This window comes from Ascoidea rubescens (genome assembly GCF_001661345.1).
Source record: "Ascoidea rubescens DSM 1968 unplaced genomic scaffold ASCRUscaffold_1, whole genome shotgun sequence".
Lineage (NCBI taxonomy): Eukaryota > Fungi > Ascomycota > Saccharomycetes > Ascoideales > Ascoideaceae > Ascoidea > Ascoidea rubescens.
In genome coordinates, this window is record NW_017962913.1 from 2,142,478 (window position 1) to 2,165,918 (window position 23,441).

Genomic DNA, 23,441 nt, shown 5'->3' on the forward strand with positions numbered 1-23,441 from the left:
TTTGTATATTTTAGAGTAATAAACCTTCCAATGCTGAGTTCTCACCGATAATCCCTTGCTTTGAACACTTGTTTAATCACCTTAATTGCTTTGATTACTTTAACCACTTCTTCTTTAGTCACTTCATCTATGAACAGCTCAGGATTATTAATCTCTGCTTCCAGCCACGAAGCCTTGGGCTGTTTAAACACTTCACTAATTTCCAAAAAGCTTCAACTGAACTCCGTTTCACTCTGCTGAATTGGCTTTTGGCTTTTGTATAAATTCGCTTTGATTGCACCACTTATCGAATTAGGCTCTTATTATTCACTCCGATACTTTCACCATCCACCATCTTCTCCTGTTTATTATTGTTCTTCTCAACCACCTCGTTCTCTTGTTTATTGTTGTTCTTCTCAACTTGTTCCTTCTTCTCTCCAAGATTCTCTTCACATTCACTCTTCTTTTCGTCATCTCTATTCTTACTCTCAAAATGCTAGGTATTGCTGGCACCATCGCTCCTTACCATGTTTTGCTCTACTCTTTAATGTATGTATCAATGCCTTTCTCATAGCTATGCCTTTCTCCTGCTAACACATTTCTCCCTCTAGGTGGGGCTCTTCTATCTTCCACTCTTATTTGACTGCTCCATTGGTTTTCAAGGCCTTGCCACGAAAGGAATTTGGTATCTTTGCTGGTTTGATTCTTCCTCCATATTTCAAAGCTCAAACTGTTGTTCCAATTCTATTGGGCCTATCTGCTCCATTTCCCATATCCAACTATGCGATAGCTTCTCTATCTGTTGCCTCCCTTTCAGGCGCCATCAACTCCTTCCATCTCTTGGGCTGGAACCAATCTGTTAAAACAAAAAGAAATGCTCTAGAAGTTGGTGGCAAGGACAAGGACAGTGAAGGCAATGTATCTGTCGAAATGCAGCTTCTTAACAAAGAATTCGGTAAAGCCCATGGCTTGAGTCTATTATTCAACTTGTTTAGTTCTGTTGCCTTAACTGTTTATGGCTTTCAAATGACTAGCGGTTTAATTAACTTGATTCCAAAAGGTATCTAATTTTTTCCCTATCTATCAATGTCTATATATACATATATATAACAAAGAAAAAGAAACAAGAAATAATTTATAAATAATTTATTAACAATTCATAAAGAATTTATGAAAATGAATCTAATCATTAAATCACCAGACATCTTCTTGATATTTGTTATTGGTCTTAAAATTTCTAATCATCTCAGTTGCAATGACTTCATTGAACTTTCTTTCTTTTATAATAATCTTAATGAACGTATTTTGAACATCTCTTGCCATTCTCGATGCATCCCCACAAACATAAATATATCCAGCTTCACTTATATACTCATTGATCTTTGAACTGTACTCTTCCATTCGATTTTGAACATACACCTTCTTATTAGCATCTTCCCTTGAAAAGGCTGTAACCATCTCGAACAAGTCTCCCAAAACATTCTTATACTCTGCCCATTCTTCCTTATACAAGAAATCTTCATTTGAATTTCTGCATCCATAAAACAACAATATTTTTCCAACTTTGACCCCATTCTTAAACTGCTGAACCCTTTCACGAACAAATCCTCTCATTGGCGCAACTCCTGTTCCTGGTCCAACTAAAATTATTGGAGTGCCTGGTTTAACTGGCAATTTAAATGTTGATCTACGAATATGAATAGGCAATTTGAAATCTTGAAACTTATTCCTGGGTCCATTCAAATCATATGTCACTAATGGTTTCACTAAACTATCTTCATTTTTTAACTTGTTTTGATTCACCTCAACATTCAATAATAAATTGGTAGCAACTCCAACAACATTTTTAACCGCTGTAGTTTCCTCTTCTACTACCGCTGTAATGTGTGCAATTTTCTTTTCAGATAAGGAAGACGATGATATAGAATAGTATCTTGGTTGTATATGTTGAATTGACTCAATTAAAAACTCAAATGGAACTTTCGTCCACGCAACATTATTGGAAATCTTTAATAAAGTATCTGATATGTTCAATTTATTTGATGTGATTTCATTGGAAAATTCCTCTTTGTTGCTCGATAGTAAGTTGGCTTTACTCCTTGATTCCTCATTTGGTGCAAAAATGGAAATTGACTTTAAAAATTGTCTTGAAACTGATCCAGTAATCTCCAAATGATAACGTACAAGTGCCTCCATAGTTGTTGGTGTGGGAAAGGAGATGATTGTAGTTGAATCTAACGGTTTTATATCAAATGGTTTCTCCAATTTTTCTTTACTTAAATCAAATGCCTTGTAAAAGTTTAGCACTTCTTGATCTGGATTCGATGGCCATAATGCTAAATGGTCTCCAGTTGAATATCGTAAATTGGACTTGGATAAATCAAATTCAGCATGAACGCAATGGCGGTTGGAATCCTTTGAAAACAACTGCTTCGAAAATGAAACTGGCGCCAAATAAGGATGAGTGTGGTCAAATGGTCCTAATGAAAGCGAGTCAGAATCCTCATTTTCATTCAAGTAGAATTTATCGGGCTCACCAAGAAATACTTTACTAATATCAAAATCACCAGAAGTTGGAATTATTGAAACTGAAGGTTGGTATGTTGAGTCATGTTCAACTAATGATAATGAATTTTTCAATGATTCGAAACAATTTTCTTTCCACGCTAAATAATCCTCATCCATTGAACCTTGTCCATCATCTCCTTGTCCATATGGTGCGACTAATTTTGCTCCATTTTTTGATAATATCTTGTTGACTTTATTACCAACCTCATTATAGAATTCATATGTAGAGTTACCCAATCCAAAAACTGAATAATTCAAGTTTGACAATAATTTTTCACTTTCATCACCATCATCATCATCGAAGGTTTCGGATAGTTCTGATTCCAAATACTCGCCGAATTCAGCTGCCGAATCTGTAAATTCACCTTCACCATAAGTGGCCATGAAAAAGAAAATCAACACATCCCTGGGAATCTCGTTGAGATTGTTCAATTCGTAATCTTCAATGTCCACAAGCAAAGTGGAAATCTTGAATTTGGATTGAAACTCTTTGGCGAACTTCGAGGCGTAATCTTCGGCGGTACCAGTTTGCGAACCGTAAATCACAACAGCCTTATGGTTTGATGACTTTAATTTTTCAACTAAATCTGATCCATCAGAACCATTTGAGTTAATCAAGTTGGTATTCTCAGATGAAAACGGATCAGCTAGTGTGCCCTTCGACCACAACTTTCCCTTGGTGAAGTATGTCAAACTGATTATTCCAATAGCAACAAGCACTCCGATATCTATTGTGTCTAACGCCATGAGCAAAGAGATTTAGAACCAAAAACAAAGAGTGAAGAGTGAAAGAAGCAGAAAGAGAAACATAATCAACATGTTATAGAGGAATAAAGAATGTTTCAGTCGATGAATGAGGCAGTTCTAAGAGTCGTAACTCGTTTAGAAGGTGCATTTAAAAATCGGATGTTTTGACTCAAAAAAGCAGTTTGCCGAAAGAGGCAGGTGCAAAACACAGCAGCCAAAAACAAAATAGAACTTCCGATACCGGGAATCGAACCCGGGTCTGCACGGTGAAAGCGTGCCATGATAGCCATTACACTATATCGGAGCTTCCCTATAGGAAAATGTTTTTTTTTTATTTGTAGACTACTCAGCTTTTTTACCTAGAGGTTGTTGTATTATTCTACTGTTTATGTTACGGAGACGAGAATTGGTTTTATTGAGCATTTACAGCTGAATTAATTTTGCTCAGACTTTCTTTTTTTGATGTTTGAGATCGGTTGCAGCATTTATGCTGGTTTTGTTTATCCTGCCATTCTACACCTCGCTTAGAATTAAGGAGTCGGTTTTTGGTTAATCTCAACAGTTTATAGCTACTACATAGGTCTACGAGTCCCACACGACTGGCTCGCGGTCACGGAATATTAATAATAATAATATCCTGCCATTTTGAGCCTTTGGATTTTATCCACTTCCGCCATTTTTCACTCAAGCGATTACCGCTTTTTCTCTATCTTTGACTCATATATTTTATCAATTGTATCAACAACAAACAAATAATCTAGCAAAATGTCATCTGAAGGTCCAACCTTGTGTATTTTGGGATGTGGTGTTATGGGAACTGCTGTTCTACAGTCTCTTTTAAACGCTGAAAAATTCGATGGTTATCCTTCAAAGATTTATACTTGCACAGTCTCTGAGGATTCTGCTGCCGATTTACAAGCAAAATATCCAACGATTATTTCGACTTTTAACGACAATAAAAATTCTGTTAAAAATTCTGATATAATTTTGTTGGCCTGCAAACCATTTTACACTCAAAAAATCCTTGATGAGGTCAAAAACGAGATTAAAGATAAATTAATCATCTCATTAGTTGCTGGTTGGACTATTGATCAGTTATCTACCTATTCTCCTTATGTGTCTCGAGTTATGACGAATACTCCTGCAAAATTTGGTTGTGGTATGGCTGTCATATCTTATCCAACAGACCCAACTTATCCATTCTCAGAGCACAATAAATCTTTAGTTTTTAACTTGATCAAACCCGTTGGTGATGCCATTGTCTTGCCTGAGAATTTAATGGATGCTGCCACTTCTTTAGTTGGTTCGGGGCCTGCTTTTTGTTTATTGATACTAGAATCTCTTATTGAAGGTGGCTTGAGTTTGGGAATCCCCTATGATGAAGCCAAAAAATGTGCAAGCAAAGTAATGGAAGGTACAGCTAAAATGGTCCTAGAAACAAATGAACATCCTGCTCTTTTAAAAAGTCAAGTTTGTACACCAGGTGGTACAACAATTGGAGGCTTGATGGTAATGGAAGACAAAGGGGTTAGAAGTGGTATTGCAAGAGCTGTTCAAGAAGCTGCTGCTATCGCAAAAAGATTGGGTAAAAAGGATTAATTTGATTATATATATATATTTTGAATCACAATCATGAAAAAAATTCATAGGCATAATTATAAAAAGAAAAAAAACAAAAAAAACAAAAGATCAAAATCATTAAACAAAGTTATTCATAAGCATAATCACAATCATAAAAACTGATAAAAAAACAAAAAATCAAACACAAACATAAACATAAACATAAACATAAACATAAATATAAAATTGATTTCAGGTCTAATTCTAATTTGTAGATTATTGCTTAAAATTGTGGTGCTGCATCAATAACACTTTGAGTACATCCATCGATATAATTCTTGAAATTTTCTTCAAACTTCTTAGCTAAATTAACCAATTCTTTGTTATATTCTGCGGTTTTCAATTTAGATGGGTTCAATAATTCAGCTGGAACTGATCCACATTTCTTAGGAACTTTTAATCCAAACACTGGATAATCCTCAAACTCTTCTTTTGTTAATGATCCATCGTGGATTGCATCCAAAATTGCTCTGGTATATTTCAAGGAACATCTTTTACCTCCCTTGGCTACTGATTCTCCAACCCATCCAGTATTTAACAACCATGCATCTGCATTGTGTTCTTGCATCTTCCTAGATAACATTTCTGCATATTTCATCGGATGTAATGCTAAAAATGGCTGTCCAAAACATGCTGAAAAGGCTGGTGTTGGTTCTGTAACTCCCTCTTCAGTTCCAGCGACTTTTGATGTATATCCACTAATAAAGTGATACATAACTTGATCTGGGGTTAATCTGGAAATTGGTGGTAAACATCCTGCTGCATCACAAGTCAATAGGACAATGTTGGTGGGATGCTCACTGGTCAAACATGGAATCTTTGCTGTTGGAATATATTCAATTGGATATGAACATCTAGTATTTTGGGTGATAGAATCGTTGTCATAATCAACCACTCTGGTATCTGGGTCATAAATAACATTTTCTAAAATTGATCCAAACTTAATTGCATTGAAAATCTCTGGTTCCTTTTCTGCACTCAAGTTTATACATTTGGCATAACATCCACCTTCAACGTTAAAGATACCATTATCTGACCAACAATGTTCATCATCACCAATTAATAATCTGTGTGGATCAGCAGATAATGTGGTTTTACCAGTACCCGATAATCCAAAGAACACTGTAACATCTTTGTTTTTAATACCTTGATTTGCTGAGGAATGCAATGTCAAGATATCATATTTCACTGGCATCAAATAAAACATGACAGTCAAGATACCCTTTTTCATTTCACCAGCATATTCAGTACCTAGAATAACCATTTCCATTTCTTTAAAATTAAGTTCAACAGATGTTGAAGAGCTCATGCCATCAGTATGAGAATTGGCTGGGAATTGACCTGCATTATAAATGACAAAATCAGGTTTGAAGTCTTTTAGTTCTTCTTCGGATGGTCTGATTAACATATTTCTCATAAATAATGCATGATAAGCTCTTGCACAAATAATACGAACTTTCAATCTATATTGAGGATCCCAACCTGCAAATGCATCAATAACAAATAATTTTTCTTTTGTTCTTAAATAATCAAAGGCTCTTGATTTTGAAATCTCCCAAGTTCTTTCAGAGATCTTTTTATTAACTGGTCCCCACCAAATATTGTTAGTTGAAGTTTCTTCATCCACCATTCTCTTATCCTTTGGGGATCTACCAGTTTTAGCACCAGAAAAGGCCATCATGGCACCAGTGGATGAGATTAAAGTTCCCTTTTCTTGCAAACCATCTTCATATAAGACAGGAATAGAAGCATTATGACGGATAAGGACGTCTTTGGAAAGCCCTAATGTTTCAATGACTTGTTGAGCAGCACTAACCATTTTGATTAACTGTATTTAATTTAGCGTAATTACGTTGAATTGTGTTTAACTGAGATGTGATATAAATAAATAATTGCGTTGAAATAATCGTTGATAAAATATAATAGTGTTTTATCAGTTGTGATATCAATTGAGTTATAAATCTTTGATATTCTTGTATGAGATAAATGAAATAGAGGTTAGAAAGAAAAAAAAGAATATGCGATCTTTTGAACTATTTATGGGATAGCAGAATAGTATAGCCAAACGATTTCTCGATAAATAATTGAATAGATAGTTTTGTTAATTGAATAAAATTCTGATTATGATCTGAAAAAATTGAATCAAGTAAAAATAATAAGATATTTCCTTAATCAGATTCTGATATATCATCAATCAAGATAAAATTGACATCACGATATCAGCCATTTGATAATCTCTAATAGCTTGGTATTGAGAATGTATGAAATTATGACTGTAGTTTTTTAGAAAGGAAATCAAAAACATGAAAAGACAAACAAGACCAATTGTGACTTGTTTGATTATCATGGTAATAATTTTAGTTATGCTTGATATACTTTTTTTCGTTTACCACTGATGGCGGTTTCTGTGGGGATATAACTTTTAGTTTTTAAATTGAGGTACTGTTCAGCTCAAGACCAAGTCCACTACAGGCACTCTGAAAACTTACTCCAACACAAGTGCAAGCAATACATAACAAATGAAATACAAATGGAATACTAGATGTAGAAAGGTTGTATGGGTAGTTAAAAGCAAATTATCAACAGGGAGTTTCGACGGTCATTAAGTCGATATTTCCAGCGATTTGGCACCAGCAGCGTGGGTTTGGCATTCCCAAACGGGAAATTTTGGAGATAACGACTTTTTGTGGGTGCAGGATTTAACAATAAGGGAAATCTAGTTAATACAAGCAAATAACTGCTTTTTGCGAGGTTTATGGGATGCAGTGTAGTAGATTATGGTGTATTAGTTTCTTGCTGAATCAATAATTACTTTTACAACAACAATAAAATACAGCTGTTCTATTGCACTCAAAACTAAACAGAGAAACATTTAATTCAATTAAATTTCATTAGCACAACGAGACTATGAAGCAACCCAGCAGTAAAGCATTAAAATTTTCTAGCTTTTTTGATTTATTAATAAAATTAACAAGAAAATGTTTGATCGAGAGACGTAAGAACATAATTTCTAACAAAAACTAATTTATATAGTCGAGAGATATATTTAATGTGAAAAGAAATAGAGTTCATTGGAGGAACAACGGAGCTATCAAACAACTAAAAATTGTATAGATTGTATGAATTAAGAAAAGATGCTTGAGACACATGGGGAATGACCAGTAAATAAGCAAATTACTGATATGATTTTTGAATTTAAAGATTGGCACCTGTGATGTCTTACTGGGCTTTTGTGAAGTAAAATTATGTGAGTATTGCCCTGGTTTTTTTTCTGGGTCTTGAGGCACAACAAATAGAGACAATAATAATAATAATTAATAATAATAATTAATAATAATTAATAATGGTAATAACACTAATAATAATAATGATAATAATTAAAAATAACAATCATGTTAAAATAAAGAAAATTGTAATTATAGTTGAGAAAAGAAAAATAATATACCAGTGAATTTAAAATTTCTGCTAATTAAATGAATAAGAATGAAAGGATTGTAAATAATAGGAAAAAATATTATATAGATCTCCACTAATTGAGAACAAACAACAGTAATTTGTTAAATGTTGTTTCAAATAAACAAGACTTATTTCAATCACTAGATCTGAGTGAGCAGAACAAAACCATGGTCTTGTTATTTCAACAATTAAAGAAAAAAGAATGTTCGATTTCATCACAATATAGCATTAGCTGAAGAAATAGATCCAATTGGGAAAGACAATTGTAATGAATAACTATCATCGATGTGGTAACTGGATAGTGGATTATCAGTAGAATCGTGTATAAGCTCAAAAAACAAAGAGCTTTTGATCACAACGAATCAAAACTCGTTGGGTATTGATGACCGCTGGTTTATTGTTTGGTCGAGAAAGTGTGGAAAAGATAAAAGAAGTCAATCTCCAAAATCGCACTGATAGGTACAAGCATAACCCTTCCAGGATTCCGTCTATTTTCTCAGCTTTCCTTTCTTCATCCCATACAAAATCCGCTGGTCCCCAAGCTCCCATTTTCTAAATCAAGCACATGTGAAAATGCTTCATGGACTTATTCTCTAAAAATCCGTGCACATCTTCAATTTCCTGCTTAGTTAATACATTAGTAATGCAACATTGCGTATGCAGAGCACACATCCAAGTACGTTATATTTTCAAAGATAATAGCGTCCTCTGATTGGCTGTTTGGTCTTTGACATATCCCAAAACCTTAGAACTGGTCTGGGGTAATATTTTGTTTCAACATTTTCTAAATGTGCTTAATTCTTAATTGAAAATAAATATATATCTACTAATGAACATCATAAACTCTCAAAAAGCATATGCTGCGCCTTTGATATACTCTTTTATTGTGATGGTACTTTATTGGTCTTGAACCACCAAATCTAATTCAAAACTTAAATATGTCCAAAATTCAAAATGAAAATCTCAAACTTTGTAAATGATAAATAAACAATTAAAAAAAATATAAATAATAGCAGCATGCAATAGTACGGCAAGCATTTGAAATTCTTTAAACTCATTCAAATGGTATTTGGATCTAATTTTAAGATTTTTTCTATAAAATCTGTTTGGTTCCTGAAGAATAAATTCTCAGACCAATCAACAACTAAAGGAGGGTCAATGTGATCTTGCTGAATTAAAATATCATAAGAATTATTTGATATTAAATAATTATAATCATCTCTAGAGGGTAATACATTTTCATAGATTTTGATTCTAGCAATACTTGCATTACTCAATGTTTTAATTTTAGTAAATTGTAAAAATGGAAACCCTTTTATAAAAGATATTTTTGAAAACTTTCCTTGTGAAGTTGATTGATAAAACCAATTGAGTTGATCAAAAGTTGGCATGGTGTTCGCTTTGATATCTATTTCATATCTTAACGATTTATCATTTGCATTTTTGCATGCAGGTGCAAGTTGTAAATTTTGTAGTGTTTCTAATAATTGAGCTGATTCTAACGTTTTGGTAGAATGACTTGGTAGAAAGACAGTTCGTGAGCCCCTTAATTTTTGAATCATAAGATTAAAACCGTTCAATCTCGTGTGATCAATAACAATATTAAACAATATAAGCATACAAAATAGTAATGATTTTAGTTGTATTCTGTAGGTTTCTAATCAAGGGTATTTTCAAAATGGTAAAATAACGTCAACCTCTTTAGTATGTTATTTTATATCCAAAATATTAGCAATCAATAAAAAACTACCAGAACCAAAAAAGATGATAGATCGAATTTTCATTTAATATCGTACTTATCCAGCATTTTCCTTTTCCGCAAAAGTTTTTGAAGAGTGTGAAATATTCCGAATTTCCGTTCGAAATATACGAAACAATATCTTTAATCACTAAACAGGGTAACTTGGGGTTTTTCAGCACCGGGTAGGCCCCAGATATTGCGGGTATATTTATCTGTGATTATCGAACATTGATCGTGTTACTTTGCGAACAATTCTGATTGGTTTACGTCGGGTTTCCTTCAGTTGATAAAACCCAATAGAAGAAATTTCTCGTACTGTGCAAACAGATCATCACAAGATTATTTTACTGATAATGGTCACTATCAGCCTATATCTACTTTAATAACTATCAGCTCGCCAAACACTTCTATAATATACAAGAATATCTTGTGTTACCCAGGGCAGCTGATTTCTTTTTACAATCCCACCAATTTTTCAGTTTGGTTTAAATTGCTAAGAAAGATTAAAATCTAACTGAAACTGGCCAAGAAAAAGCTGTTCAATGAATGAAATATCGATCTTTAAAGTGAGAGAGGTTTAATAGGCCCATGAGGACTTAATCCGCGGAGAGTGTTAAAAGTTCATCTTTCGACGAGATAATAGCTCTTTGAACTTTAAAAGTTCCGGCTTAAAAAATTCTCACCAAAATAGGTCTAAAACGCAACTAAGCTTTTTGATATCTAACGGTTTTTTAGGTATTTGCTTTTCTTATCTTCAATCAGCTTAAGATCTCGATCAACATTAGTGGATAAGCACATGTTGCAACCACAAGGAGTTCAGATTGTTTGGATTATCTGGGTTTTTTTTCAATGGACTGATAGCTTGGTAACTATTAAGAATCAAAGACTTCCTTCACTTCCTTTAGATATTCATGAATCTGTACATTCAGTTCACCACTATCTCTCGTTGTTCAAATGGGTTATTTTTTTTCAGATTAAATAAATGCTGTCAATAAAACTTTATTGCAGTTAATTTTTCACATTTAACTAGCATCAATTTTATTTTAAAGGGAAAATATTTCAACTTGTCTACAGAAGCTATTGGGTTTTGTTTGTTTGTTTTACTTTTATTTTAATTGGCCTGGAAACTTGATAAACAGTTTTACTAGCTTAAATTTCAACCTTGATTGTTTTTGGTAAATTTAGATTTTTATTGAAAAAAATTAGTTTAAATTGATAGGCATCAGCATACGGTGTTTTTTAAAATACTATATTCATTGGTTTTTGAAGAACTGAAATTCAATTTACCCTTCTGTTTCATTTTCAAAAGATTATATTCAGATATTTGACTTTAAAAAAGGTTCCTCAATAAGTTGATTTTTCTTATCAGTCGAACTATTGGCATAGATTTTCAATGTGAAATTCAAAATAAATCTGATTAAAACTATGATAATTACACTAATTGCAAACAATTTAATTCAGTTTAATACAGCATTTGGAAATATACCTAACTTATATCAACGATAGTTAAATCAAATTAACTCGAATATTTTTATGCTTAATGATGAATTAAATTCGATTGAACTGAATAATTTCAATCTAGAATGTTATGAAAATTTTAAATACAATTTTGATTTTAATTTTGATTTCTATTTATTTTTTAAAAAAACAAACTCTAAGTAGAGTTGCATTGGATAATAAGAGCCTCATCCACAGTGATTTTCATTATATTTGCCTGGAGTGAAGAGTATAAATACATTAAATTAATCTGGATTAAAAGCACTTGATATTGTTTTTTGATTTTTTTTTGATTTTTTTTTGATTTTGATTTTATTTTTTTACTCTTTATTTTTAATATTGATTTCAATTTTTATATTCAAAATGAACGATATTGAAAAAAATACTGGAAAAGATCATGCAGTTCATTCTGTCAATTCTCATTTCGAAGACGGATCAGTCCACACACAAAAAAATGGGGCAGTTGTTTTTGATGAAAGTGACGAAAATAATGTGCATCGTGGTTTGAAATCTCGTCATATTCAGCTTATTGCTATATCTGGGTGTATTGGTACAGGGTTGTTTGTTGGTTCTGGTGGTTCATTATCTACTTGTGGTCCAGCAAGTTTATTTTTATCATATTGCATTATTTCAGTTGTGATGTGGGTGATTATGAACTGTTTGGGTGAAATGATCGTTTATCTTCCATTGAAGGGTATGGCTATCAGTGGGTATGTTGATAGATATGTTGATAAATCGTTGGCATTTGCAACTGGGTGGTGTTACTGGTATACGTTCTCAATTGTTGTTGCAGCAGAGACAACTGCAGCTGGTTTAATTGCGCAGTATTGGAATGAAGATGTTAATATTGCAATTTACATTACTGTTTTCACGATTTTAATCGTTGGGATCAATGTGTTTGCAGTTGAGTTGTATGGAGAAATCGAGTTCTGGTTTGGATCAATCAAAGTTATTGCCATTATTGGGTTAATCTTCGTTGGATTTGTGTTGTTTTTCGGTGGTGGACCAAATCATGATCGATTAGGATTCAGATATTGGAAGGACCCTGGTGCATTTAAAGAGCATATTGTTCCAGGACGTACTGGTCAATTTTTGGGGTTTGTTACAGCGTTGGTCAAATCAGCGTTTGCATTTGTTTTATCGCCAGAATTCATTGCGATTTCAGGTAGTGGTGAAAGTAAAGATCCACGTCGAAACATTGAAAAGGCCACAAAGAGATTTGTTTATCGAGTGATTTTTTTCTATATCCTTGGGTCGTTTATTATCTCAGTTATTGTTGCTTCGGATGATAACAGGTTGATTGCAGCTGTGGACTCAGGGTCCTCAGGTGCAGCAGCATCACCATTTGTGATTGGTATTCAAAATGCGGGCATTCCAGTTTTGAATCATATTATTAATGGAGTTATATTAACATCAGCGCTTTCTGCTGGAAATTCTTTGTTGTTTTCAGCAACGAGATCGTTATTTGCAATGGCTAAACAAGGGTATGCACCAAAGTTTTTTGGATATTGCAATCGATGGGGTATTCCATACTATGCTGTTGCAGCAACTTCAGCAGTGTCACTACTTTCATATTTGAATGTGTCCAACTCAGCATCAGATGTGTTTACTTGGTTGAGTAATATTACGACAGTTGCAGGATTTATTAATTGGGGGGTGATTTCAATTACATATTTGAGATGGAGAAAAGCTGTAATGTATAATGGACTATGGGATAGAGTACCATTCAAAACCATTCTACAGCCATATGCTACATATTTTGCATTTGGATTTGTTGTGGTGATGTCGTTGGTTAATGGGTATGGAGTGTTTTTCCCAGATAACTGGAGCGCTTCAGATTTTATTGCAGCTTATATAACGATTCCAATTTTCCTTGTGTTATGGCTCGGACATAAAATAGTTATCGATAAATCATGGAAGTTTTATAAAAAAGTGGATGAGATAGATGTTATTACTGGATTAGAAGAAGTGGAAGAAGCAGAAAAACATTACGAAGAACGTATTCCTAGAAACGTATGGGAAAGAATTTGGTTCTGGATAGCCTAGGCAATGTCTTTCTTTTTTCTGATAAGCTGGTTTGAAAGCTCATTGGAATTTTTTTATCATTTTTTAGTGCTGACTGTTTTATCTGTCTAGTGCTGAGCATTTTAATGTTTTAGTTATATATTTTTTAAACCCTTTTACACTATCAAAACAATGAATATCTTACAGTATCAAACATCCAAACTGGATACCAGTGGTAGGCCAATAAAAACAACCACTGAAACGGCTATATCCAAAACTGTGGATCCAATGCATAAACATGTGGCATCCACACCAAAAGACCATCTTCCTGTGACATCAGCATATGAGGGAAGGAGGCAAAAGAGGAGCAAACATTTCTGGTGCTGCTGTTCGAGACCCAGCGCTCAAACACAGAGATAATGCTTTTGTTTCTGCTCGTGTTTCTTCCACAGCAGCGGTGCAAGTGTTATCGTCCAGCATCCAATGAAAACATTGAGTCTAGTGGGAGTGAAGTAAGAAAGCCATCTAGTTCATAGTGACGAGCAGGGGCAGTCCGTGTGGAAAGTGGCCAGTGTGTCACTTGGGTCAGTGCAGCAAAAGCAGAGCATTTTGGTATTGCTTCGTGTGCGTTGTGACGTGGACCCGTTGCTGTGGATTGACATTTGCAGCGCAAGTGAGCAGGCCCTACAAGAGTTTGTGCTTCTCCTCCAAATCTAAGTGTGAGTGTGCGCTATGATTGGCCGGCCTGTGGTGCTGTGCCAGATTGAGATGGACATCCCACAGTGGTCTACTCCCTGTGTGATGGAAGCAGATTCTTTCTTTTGGTTTAAATAGAGAGCTTTCTCCTTCAGTGCACTCACAGCTCTTTTGCCTCAATCGTTTACTACTCATCTGCTTTTCTCACTTGCAAAGATTCCTGTTTTTGCTTCATCACTCTTCGCCTTCTGTTCTTGTGGCTTGCATCGTCTTGTTATCGCCATCAAAACACACCAAAAATGACTAAACAACCTATTGCCACAACTCTTCACCACTCTCCAGCTTCTTCCATCTCATCCATCGTCAACAACAATTTCAGCAACAAACACAGAAGAAGATCTTCATCAATAATATCTCATGTCGACCCTGAAACTGAAGACCAGATAATCGACCAGAATCTATTTCCAAATTTGAATGCAAATTGGGTTAATTCAAAAGGTGCTTGGTGTATCCATTTAGTGTTGATTGCATTTTTGAAAATTTTTTATACCTTGTTGATAAATTTGTTCATAAACTTTGTTCCCTTTTACGATAAGAACTATAACGACAGTGCCTACCTCAATAATATCGCCAATCAATTAATTTGGACCTTAACTAATATGACATACATAGTTGGTTCTTATATAATGTTTCATCAAGTTAAGGGAACTCCATACGATTTCAACAATGGTGCTTATGACAATCTAACAATGTGGGAGCAAATCGATAATGGGTTTTTATACACTCCAAATAAAAAATTCTTGTTTTTGGTCCCAATAACAATTTTCTTGGTCTCAACTCATTACGCAAACTACAACTTGAATTACTTTATCATTAATGGTGTCTTGTGTTTAATTGGTATTGTTCCCAAGTTCCCTTTTGCTCACCGATTAAGAATCCAGTTACCTTTGTAATTAGTCCAATTACTTCTATTTATATTTTAGTTCAACAATATCCAGGTTGTTATTTATTATTTACCTATTTCTTATCTCTTATTACTTATTTGTCATGTTGGTTTGTTTATTTCATTTCATCTACTCTTATTATCATAACACAAACAGATGGTCTTCAAGTGTCTTTTAAATAATCTAATGTTTCCCTTGTCATTGAGATTATTAGACACTTTTTTTTCAACATTTTATTTTTACTCAATGTTACTTCAATTTATTTCTCTATATATACTTGATTCTGTTCAATTATATACTTACATTATTACTTATTTATTTACATCCTTTATCTTATAATATTATATCAGCACTGACTCAGCCACTTCAGTAAACTATAATTTTTTGACACAATGCATGCAGTCACTTGCGTGGCTATGCACCTGTATGCACATAATATAAACCTTTTTTATTTTTATTTTTATTTTTATTCTTATTCTTATTCTTTTAGTACTGGTTGGAATCCTTTTTATATTCTCCGTAATTTTCAAATTCATCGCTATTTTTGTCACTTGAGCCTTGTTGTTGCCCTTGCTTTTGCTGTTTTGCCTTTTGAGCTGCTGCAATGGCTACTTCTCTTCTTTGTTCAAATTCTTTTTGAATATCCTCTTTATTAACACCTAAAAGCTTCATTGCAATCATATCAAATGCTGATAAAAAACAAAAACAAAAAAATGTTAAAAGAAGCCATTTTCTAAATAGCATAGACCCATTTATCTTTTTAAGTTCCAATGGAGCTACTTTTGATCCAAAAATTGAGAAATTCTCAGTAAATTCCACAGATTCCATTAGCAAATCCTTTATAATTCTTGAATTAAATGATGAATCAACAGACAAAACTAATCGGACCTGGTGAGGCTTTTCAAGAAGTATAATGCTTTGGAAAATAGATTCGTTCTTGTTATTTTTACTGAACGGTAACGAATTGTATATTTCTTCATTAATATCATGAACAATTGGATACTTTAGTTCTAAATCTGAAATGCTTAAAAAGATATCAAATTGTGCCCCAGAATTACTGCCATTAATATCTTGATAAATTATCGTTGGATCAATGTTCTTAGTTACAACCATAACATTATAAATTTGAGGGTTCTTATAGAGCATGTTTAATTGCGTCAATGGCTCTTTGATTTTCTCAAAATCTTCCTTATTTTTAACTGAATTGAGATCAATATAATAAATAAGCCCATGGAACTTTTTTTCCTCGTCAAATTTGCTTAGCCTTTCTTTAAGTGCTTGAGAAAACTTATCATACTCAATTGACTTTATGGGAGCATCGTCGTCTTTGATTTTTTTCTCCATTCCTTTAGTTAGCTCCTTGTAGAAGTTTTTTGCTCTCTCTTGGATTTTACTGGAAGCTATGAGTTCAAAATTAAGCTGATCAAAATATTTATTTAAATCAAGCAATTTTTCAGAATGTCTTGAAGAATACTCGGTCATTGGTAGAATTGGCAATGTGTAATCAGGAAAGGATGAGCCAACTGTGATCTCTTTCCTAGTATCTGAGTGATCTGGACCAGCCGAATAGAGGCGCCTGTTCATCAAATTAAAACCATTGTTTCCACGATAAATAGTAGCGACAGGAAGTCTATTGCCATTGCGTCCACTCCAAATAGGACTACAATTCCAGCTAGCATTTCTGGAATTGACCAAGGAAAATGCAAGTTTCCCTGAGACTGCAAGACTACTCTTGAGTGAATTGAATAAACTGGGTGTCTTGAGGCGAGAAATCATACTGCGTGGGTCGAGAGAAGTTGAAGAAACAACACCTTGATGTTGAACATTTCTCCCCAAACTGCCCCAAGCAATCCAAACGAGACCAATCCCAATCAGAACTGTTCAATTGGAGCTCGGACCGAAGCTCACAAAAAAGAACAGCCGCTTTAAGTAGTGTTTCTGAATCAGAGAGCAGCTTCTCAAAAAAGCAATATCTCGTGATTACTGCTGTTTTGAGCATAGGAACACCAAAAGGAGAAGGAGAGAATTTTGAATATAATGCCAGTGTTTCCAACTTTTGTATCAGCTAAATATAGGCAGAGAAAACCCAATATAACAATATAATCCGATATAATCAGGCACAAGCAGGTACCACTGGCACTATCAGATCTCCTTGGCTATCATCAGCTAGATTCTATCCAAGGTCGCATTCACTAAGATGGTTACCAATAGTAGCACCAACAAGTATCTTAATGACAGACTATTCACCTTTTCTATTCACAATAAAGGACAAAAGTTCAATTCAAATTTGAATTCTAGCAAGAAGTCCCTACTTTTTATTCCAGACCCTAGCGATAACTCTCCTGCTGCTTTCACAACAGTGTTTCCCAGCAGGACTGATGCTAATGATCCGAAGCACAACAACGACAGCAGTAACCAGCTTATGACCACCGACAGCAACTCTCATAGAAAGTCATTATCAATTAACAATCCTGTTTTCACGATAAATACAACTAACTCAATGAGTTCTTCAGTGCTACGACATAACTACTCCAAGTCAAATGAGTTTTTTTTGCCAGTAACTCCATATAATCCTGCTACCATCGCTCCCACCCCCCCTTCTACCACTGCCACCACCACCACCACCACCACCACCACTACTACTACTAATAATAATAATAATCAAGATCACAATAGTAATGATAGTACCTCTTATATAACAGTATTAAATCCATCCTTAGAGGAGATCAAATCACCGTTAATGAACAAAAAGATTAGAAAAATGTTTTGTTTGAAAAAGGATGAGAAGAAACTATTTTTACTTAAATTATTTCTAAAGTATAAACCATACACATTTAAAAAACGGAAACGAAGAGAAAACTTTGATTATATAATTGATGAATTTAATTCAAAATTTAAATTAAATGATAAAAATGGGTTATCAATAAAGCAAGCTAAAATTGAAATACAGAAATTATTATTTATTTATAATAACATCACAAGTATCGAAAATATTGAAAATAGTATTAATGATATTAATAATAGTAATAATAATATCGAAAAAATTAATAGTATTGACCAGGTTATACTATTAATTTTTAAAAATTATGTAGAGTATAATAAGAAAAATTGTATTGATTCAAGATTTTATAATAATTTTAATAATATAATTAATGATAGCAATAGCGACAATGATAATGATAATGATAATGATAATGATAATGATAATGATAATGATAATGATAATGATAATGATAATGATAATGATAATGATAATGATAATGATNATGATAATGATAATGATAATGATAATGATAATGATAATGATAATGATAATGATAATGATAATGATAATGATAATGATAATGATAATGATAATGATGATGATAATGATAATGATAATGATAACAATAATGATAACAATAATGATAATGAAAATAATTACCATAATCATGATCATCTTATAAACAATGATATAAATATTATAAATGAAATTAATAAAATTAATAAAATTAATGCCAGAAATGATATAAGTAATCTAAGTAATATAAATAATCTAAGTAATATAACTAACATAGGTAATATAAGTAATATAGAGAATATAAATACTAGAAGCAATGATAATAGTCATGGTAATAGTCACAATGAAAATGCTTTCAATAATGATTTGGGTAATCGAATAAATAATGAGATTAATGAAAATGCTAATTCAATTATAAAAAGAGTAAAATTTAATAATTATAATGAGATTAATAACATAAGTAATATAAGTGATATAAATCACATACATGGTGTAAATAATATAAATCACATAAATCATATCAGTGATATAAATCTGATAAATGGTATTAATCAGAAAAATGAGTTTCATGTCAAAAAAATTGAAAATATCATCAACACTGGCAGTGATACTGATAAAGAAAATAATGATTCAAATCACCATCAAAATCAAAATCAAAATCAAAATCTAGATAAAAACTTAAACAATTCTAGGGTAATTACAACTAAAAATATAAATATAAATAAAAATAAAAATAAAAATACCAATGGAAATCAAAGTATAATAAACAGTCAAGAGCAGGATACTGATGTTGATATTGAAACAGATAATAATCATAAGAATTTAATCGAGACTGAGAATAATTTTAATGAAAGGAATTCAAATCTAGATGACAGAAATCTAAATAAGCTGTTGATTATTAAAAATGATACTAATAAAGAAAAAGATAAAGAGATATTAATTGATTCAAATCTAAAGATAATAAGTAATGATTTAAAAAGGTATACTTCATTATCTAGTCAAAGTCTTGTAATTAGTCACAATAATAATCAGAGTCATAATGGTAATGGAAATAGCAATAGCAATAGTAATAGTAACAGTCATCGAAAAGTTCAATTTATTCCATACAAACCTCGACAAAAAGCAATTAATCAGAACAATAGTAATAATAACATGAATAATAACTATATTAATAGTAATTTTAATAATAATTTCAATGGAATGAATTACACTAGTCCCATAAAAAATAATAATGAGCTAGTAACGAATAATTTAGAAAAATTGATAGTCAAATTGAACAAAGATATAAATCAGCTCAAGAGTAACTTTTGCGAGGAAATCAATGGGCTAAAAAACGTTATAAAAGATCTAATTAAGGAAATTGAAACAATAAAAGATAAAAATGAATGCTAGATTCTTACATATATGAACTTTTGTCACTTATATACTCTGAATAAAAGGCTGAGCTTAGGTAATCGAAACAAGGAACAAATTTGCATTGCGTAATGATTAGTACACGTGATGTGTTTTATCATATTTTATCATGTTTTGTTTTTCTTTTCTCGTTTCTCCGTTAGGCAGTTTTCCTCTTTTACCTTTCACAAGATCAGAGGATAAAAGCACAGAGATTGGATCAAGTGCTAGGTAGATAACAGGCCAGAAAGCACAATGGCAGGAGCAGCAGCAAAGAAGCAGGCGGTGTCAAACAACAAGATACTAAGGGATCTACACACCAGCTCGTTGGTTGTGAATTTGTTCTCGGTCTTCCTCATGGTGGTATTCAATCGACCAAATCTTTCGAAATTTAAGTACTACCTCATGTTCAACATCCCATTGATAAGCAGCGAATATATGATTGAGAAGTATGGCCGACCCAAGTACAAGGAGAATGGAGCAATTGCTCGCGAGGGCATTGATCTCAGGCAGGAGGGGCTCACCGAGTACATGTTCGACGTGATGTACTTGACACTCTTTTGCGATGTGATGGTGGGCGTTGTGGGTAGTTTGAAGGTGTTCTATCTCTTGGTGGTGGTGCCTGTGTTTATGGTGTATAAGGTGGCGGGTTTGGTGGGTCTCTGGCGTCAGGCACGCGGAAACCAGCTCGGCGGTGCTGATTCTAACGGCGCCCAGTCTGGCGGCACCGGCAGCAGCGAGGGTCGCTCCAAACGGCTGGTAAAGATGGAGGCCCGGCAGCAAAAGGGCCGAGGCAAAACACAGCGCGTCCGCAGTTAGTGAGCATGCAGGACACCCGCAGCACATCGCAGTACAGGCGCAAATTCTTCTCGTGCCGCAGCATTTCAAAGAACATCCGCGTAGCCATGGAGATCCGTCCGCTGTCTCCGTCGTTTCCTTGGTACGGACGTGCCCCTTTTTCTGGATTGGCACTCAGAATTCGTGTTCTTTTCAATGTTTGCCATTTTTCAGTGAGAACATTTCCTTTGGGCTCGTTTTTTATTTAATCTCTTTTTCGTTTTTTTTCTTTCTTTCCTTTTCTTATATCTTTTCTTGAAAACAATATAAATACCTACGTATCTGATTATAATTCCTTTCCCAATTATAGTCTTTAGTATTACTAAATTATTTATTCTTTTATTTCTCAAAAATGGATGGTGGTACGTACTTTCACTCTCTTTTTTCTCTCTTTCTTTTCACCTTTGCTCATCATGATTGATATCGATGGGTTTTATCCAAGACCTTGATCTGTCTCAATTGCTTGATGCAATCAATTCATTATCTTTTTGTATCTCTTTGATCTTACTATTTACTCGATTCTTTTTTTTTCTCGTTTTCAATTCTCGTCCAGATCTCAATTTACTCAATTAAATCATTTTGTTTTCAAAAGCACAGCGGAAACAATTTCAAATTCCAAATCGGAAGCTCTTGAAATCTGGGAATCTGGATTTTTTTTCTTTCTTTACATTTCAATGCAATTTGTCAAATATCTTAAAATTGTCTTTTATTCAATTGCACATGTGTTTTATAATTGTAATTGATATTAATCGATTACAACCAAAATGAAATACTTCGATACGAAGACACTGAAAATCTACAAAGTGCTTCTTATTGATCTTAGAGACTTGGATAAACCCGATCGGAATTGAATCAAATCATGATAAAAGATCTTTATTTTATCTATTTCTATTTTTATTTGAATATAGATTCACTAACAAGTTAAACAGAAGAAGTTGCTGCTGTAAGTAATCTCTGCTTATATTTTAATTTTCTATTATAGAAAATCTACTTTAATCCTCGAATTTTATTAAAAAGAAAATTTTTAATAATCTACCCCTAATTTAATTGGGCGGCTTTTTTTTTGGGAATTTTTTGTCCACACAAAATGATCTGAAATTTCAAAAATCATTCATCCCAGTTATCTCAAAAAGATTTTTAACAATTTTACTAACTAAATAATTTCTTTCTTTCTTAATAGCTTGTTATTGACAATGGTTCTGGTATGTGTAAAGCCGGTTTTGCTGGTGATGATGCACCAAGAGCTGTTTTCCCTTCAATCGTAGGTAGACCAAGACATCAAGGTATCATGGTCGGTATGGGTCAAAAAGATTCCTACGTTGGTGATGAAGCTCAATCAAAAAGAGGTATTTTAACCTTAAGATATCCAATTGAACATGGTATCGTTACAAACTGGGATGATATGGAAAAGATCTGGCATCATACTTTCTACAACGAGTTAAGAGTTGCTCCAGAAGAACACCCAGTTTTATTAACTGAAGCTCCAATGAACCCAAAATCCAATAGAGAAAAAATGACCCAAATCATGTTTGAAACTTTCAACGTTCCTGCTTTTTACGTCTCTATTCAAGCTGTTCTCTCCTTATATTCTTCCGGTAGAACCACCGGTATTGTTTTAGATTCTGGTGATGGTGTTACCCACGTTGTCCCAATTTACGCTGGTTTTTCTTTACCTCATGCTATCTTAAGAATTGATTTGGCTGGTAGAGACTTGACTGACTACTTGATGAAAATTCTTTCTGAACGTGGTTACAGTTTCTCCACCACTGCTGAAAGAGAAATTGTTCGTGACATTAAAGAAAAATTATGTTATGTTGCTTTAGACTTTGATCAAGAAATACAAACCTCTGCTCAATCTTCTGCTATTGAAAAATCTTATGAATTGCCAGATGGTCAAATTATCACAATTGGTAATGAAAGATTCAGAGCCCCAGAAGCCTTATTCCATCCATCTGTTTTAGGTTTGGAAGCTGCTGGTATCGATCAAACTGCTTACAACTCTATCATGAAGTGTGATGTTGATGTTAGAAAAGAATTATACGGTAATATTGTCATGTCTGGTGGTACCACCATGTTCCCAGGTATTGCTGAACGTATGCAAAAAGAAATCACTGCTTTGGCTCCTTCTTCTATGAAAGTTAAAGTCATTGCTGCCCCTGAACGTAAATATTCTGTCTGGATTGGTGGTTCCATTTTGGCTTCATTATCAACTTTCCAACAAATGTGGATCTCAAAACAAGAATATGATGAATCTGGACCATCAATTGTTCATCATAAATGTTTTTAAGGTAATTAATCAATTATTTAATTATTCATTTTTAATTAATATAGTTTTTTAGTTTTTTGCACATTTGTTTTGTTTAGTTTTTTTATAATTTTAATTTAATTTAATTTGATACTATTTAGATTCCACTTTATTTTTTTTCTCCTTTTTTTCTTTTTCTTTTTCTTTTGATATCTATTGATTTTCTTTTTTTTTAGTCCTTTATAATTCCCCTTTATTTATCTATACTTTATATTTTTCATTCCCTCATCTCATCTTTTCTTTTCTTATCCACGTCTCCCTTTGTTGTTGTTTACCTTTGTTACTTTTCTGAAAATTAGCGAACTTAAAATTGTGTATTGTATTGAAAATTATCTTTAAAATCGATCAAAAGGTTGTTTATTTCTCCTATTTTCC

At 33.2% G+C, this 23,441-nt stretch overlaps 11 protein-coding genes and 1 non-coding gene across 12 annotated transcripts; 7 read left to right on the forward strand and 5 right to left on the reverse strand.

The window, feature by feature from the left end:
- The first annotated feature begins 268 nt into the window (after positions 1-268).
- Positions 269-1,415, forward strand: TMH18 (Tmh18p). Its single transcript, XM_020192439.1, has 2 exons — positions 269-528; positions 591-1,415. The coding sequence occupies exons 1-2, from the start codon at positions 473-475 to the stop codon at positions 1,045-1,047; spliced, it is 513 nt and encodes a 170-aa protein (XP_020050392.1). The 5' UTR covers positions 269-472; the 3' UTR covers positions 1,048-1,415.
- Positions 1,174-3,294, reverse strand: NCP1 (NADPH--hemoprotein reductase; the record flags this gene model as incomplete). Its single annotated transcript, XM_020190096.1, has 1 exon — positions 1,174-3,294. The coding sequence occupies one exon, from the start codon at positions 3,292-3,294 to the stop codon at positions 1,174-1,176; it is 2,121 nt and encodes a 706-aa protein (XP_020050393.1).
- Positions 3,295-3,526: 232 nt separating this feature from the next.
- Positions 3,527-3,598, reverse strand: ASCRUDRAFT_t10. The gene has a single exon. It is a non-coding gene; the product is annotated as a tRNA-Glu (tRNA).
- A 461-nt stretch (positions 3,599-4,059) lies between these two features.
- Positions 4,060-4,893, forward strand: PRO3 (pyrroline-5-carboxylate reductase; the record flags this gene model as incomplete). Its single annotated transcript, XM_020190106.1, has 1 exon — positions 4,060-4,893. One exon carries the CDS (start codon positions 4,060-4,062, stop codon positions 4,891-4,893), a length of 834 nt encoding a protein of 277 aa, XP_020050394.1.
- A 244-nt stretch (positions 4,894-5,137) lies between these two features.
- On the reverse strand, positions 5,138-6,733 carry ASCRUDRAFT_79017 (phosphoenolpyruvate carboxykinase; the record flags this gene model as incomplete). The annotated part of the gene is made up of 1 exon (XM_020194330.1): positions 5,138-6,733. One exon carries the CDS (start codon positions 6,731-6,733, stop codon positions 5,138-5,140), a length of 1,596 nt encoding a protein of 531 aa, XP_020050395.1.
- Positions 6,734-9,428: 2,695 nt separating this feature from the next.
- Positions 9,429-9,989, reverse strand: ASCRUDRAFT_79018 (uncharacterized protein; the record flags this gene model as incomplete). Its single annotated transcript, XM_020194331.1, has 1 exon — positions 9,429-9,989. The coding sequence occupies one exon, from the start codon at positions 9,987-9,989 to the stop codon at positions 9,429-9,431; it is 561 nt and encodes a 186-aa protein (XP_020050396.1).
- A 1,982-nt stretch (positions 9,990-11,971) lies between these two features.
- Positions 11,972-13,654, forward strand: ASCRUDRAFT_30726 (proline specific permease; the record flags this gene model as incomplete). Its single annotated transcript, XM_020190210.1, has 1 exon — positions 11,972-13,654. One exon carries the CDS (start codon positions 11,972-11,974, stop codon positions 13,652-13,654), a length of 1,683 nt encoding a protein of 560 aa, XP_020050397.1.
- Positions 13,655-14,607: 953 nt separating this feature from the next.
- On the forward strand, positions 14,608-15,261 carry ASCRUDRAFT_29435 (Orm1 type endoplasmic reticulum protein; the record flags this gene model as incomplete). Its single annotated transcript, XM_020190116.1, has 2 exons — positions 14,608-14,861; positions 14,919-15,261. The coding sequence occupies 2 exons, from the start codon at positions 14,608-14,610 to the stop codon at positions 15,259-15,261; spliced, it is 597 nt and encodes a 198-aa protein (XP_020050398.1).
- Positions 15,262-15,738: 477 nt separating this feature from the next.
- Positions 15,739-17,028, reverse strand: ASCRUDRAFT_68116 (uncharacterized protein; the record flags this gene model as incomplete). The annotated part of the gene is made up of 1 exon (XM_020191482.1): positions 15,739-17,028. The coding sequence occupies one exon, from the start codon at positions 17,026-17,028 to the stop codon at positions 15,739-15,741; it is 1,290 nt and encodes a 429-aa protein (XP_020050399.1).
- A 289-nt stretch (positions 17,029-17,317) lies between these two features.
- Positions 17,318-20,202, forward strand: ASCRUDRAFT_73794 (uncharacterized protein). The gene is made up of 2 exons (XM_020192440.1): positions 17,318-17,764; positions 17,789-20,202. The coding sequence occupies exons 1-2, from the start codon at positions 17,450-17,452 to the stop codon at positions 19,922-19,924; spliced, it is 2,451 nt and encodes an 816-aa protein (XP_020050400.1). The 5' UTR covers positions 17,318-17,449; the 3' UTR covers positions 19,925-20,202.
- Positions 20,180-20,743, forward strand: SND2 (Snd2p; the record flags this gene model as incomplete). The annotated part of the gene is made up of 1 exon (XM_020190128.1): positions 20,180-20,743. The coding sequence occupies one exon, from the start codon at positions 20,180-20,182 to the stop codon at positions 20,741-20,743; it is 564 nt and encodes a 187-aa protein (XP_020050401.1).
- Positions 20,744-21,061: 318 nt separating this feature from the next.
- ACT1 (actin) lies at positions 21,062-23,186 on the forward strand. The gene is made up of 3 exons (XM_020195028.1): positions 21,062-21,123; positions 21,691-21,704; positions 21,942-23,186. Exons 1-3 carry the CDS (start codon positions 21,114-21,116, stop codon positions 23,046-23,048), a joined length of 1,131 nt encoding a protein of 376 aa, XP_020050402.1. The 5' UTR covers positions 21,062-21,113; the 3' UTR covers positions 23,049-23,186.
- Positions 23,187-23,441: the final 255 nt, after the last annotated feature.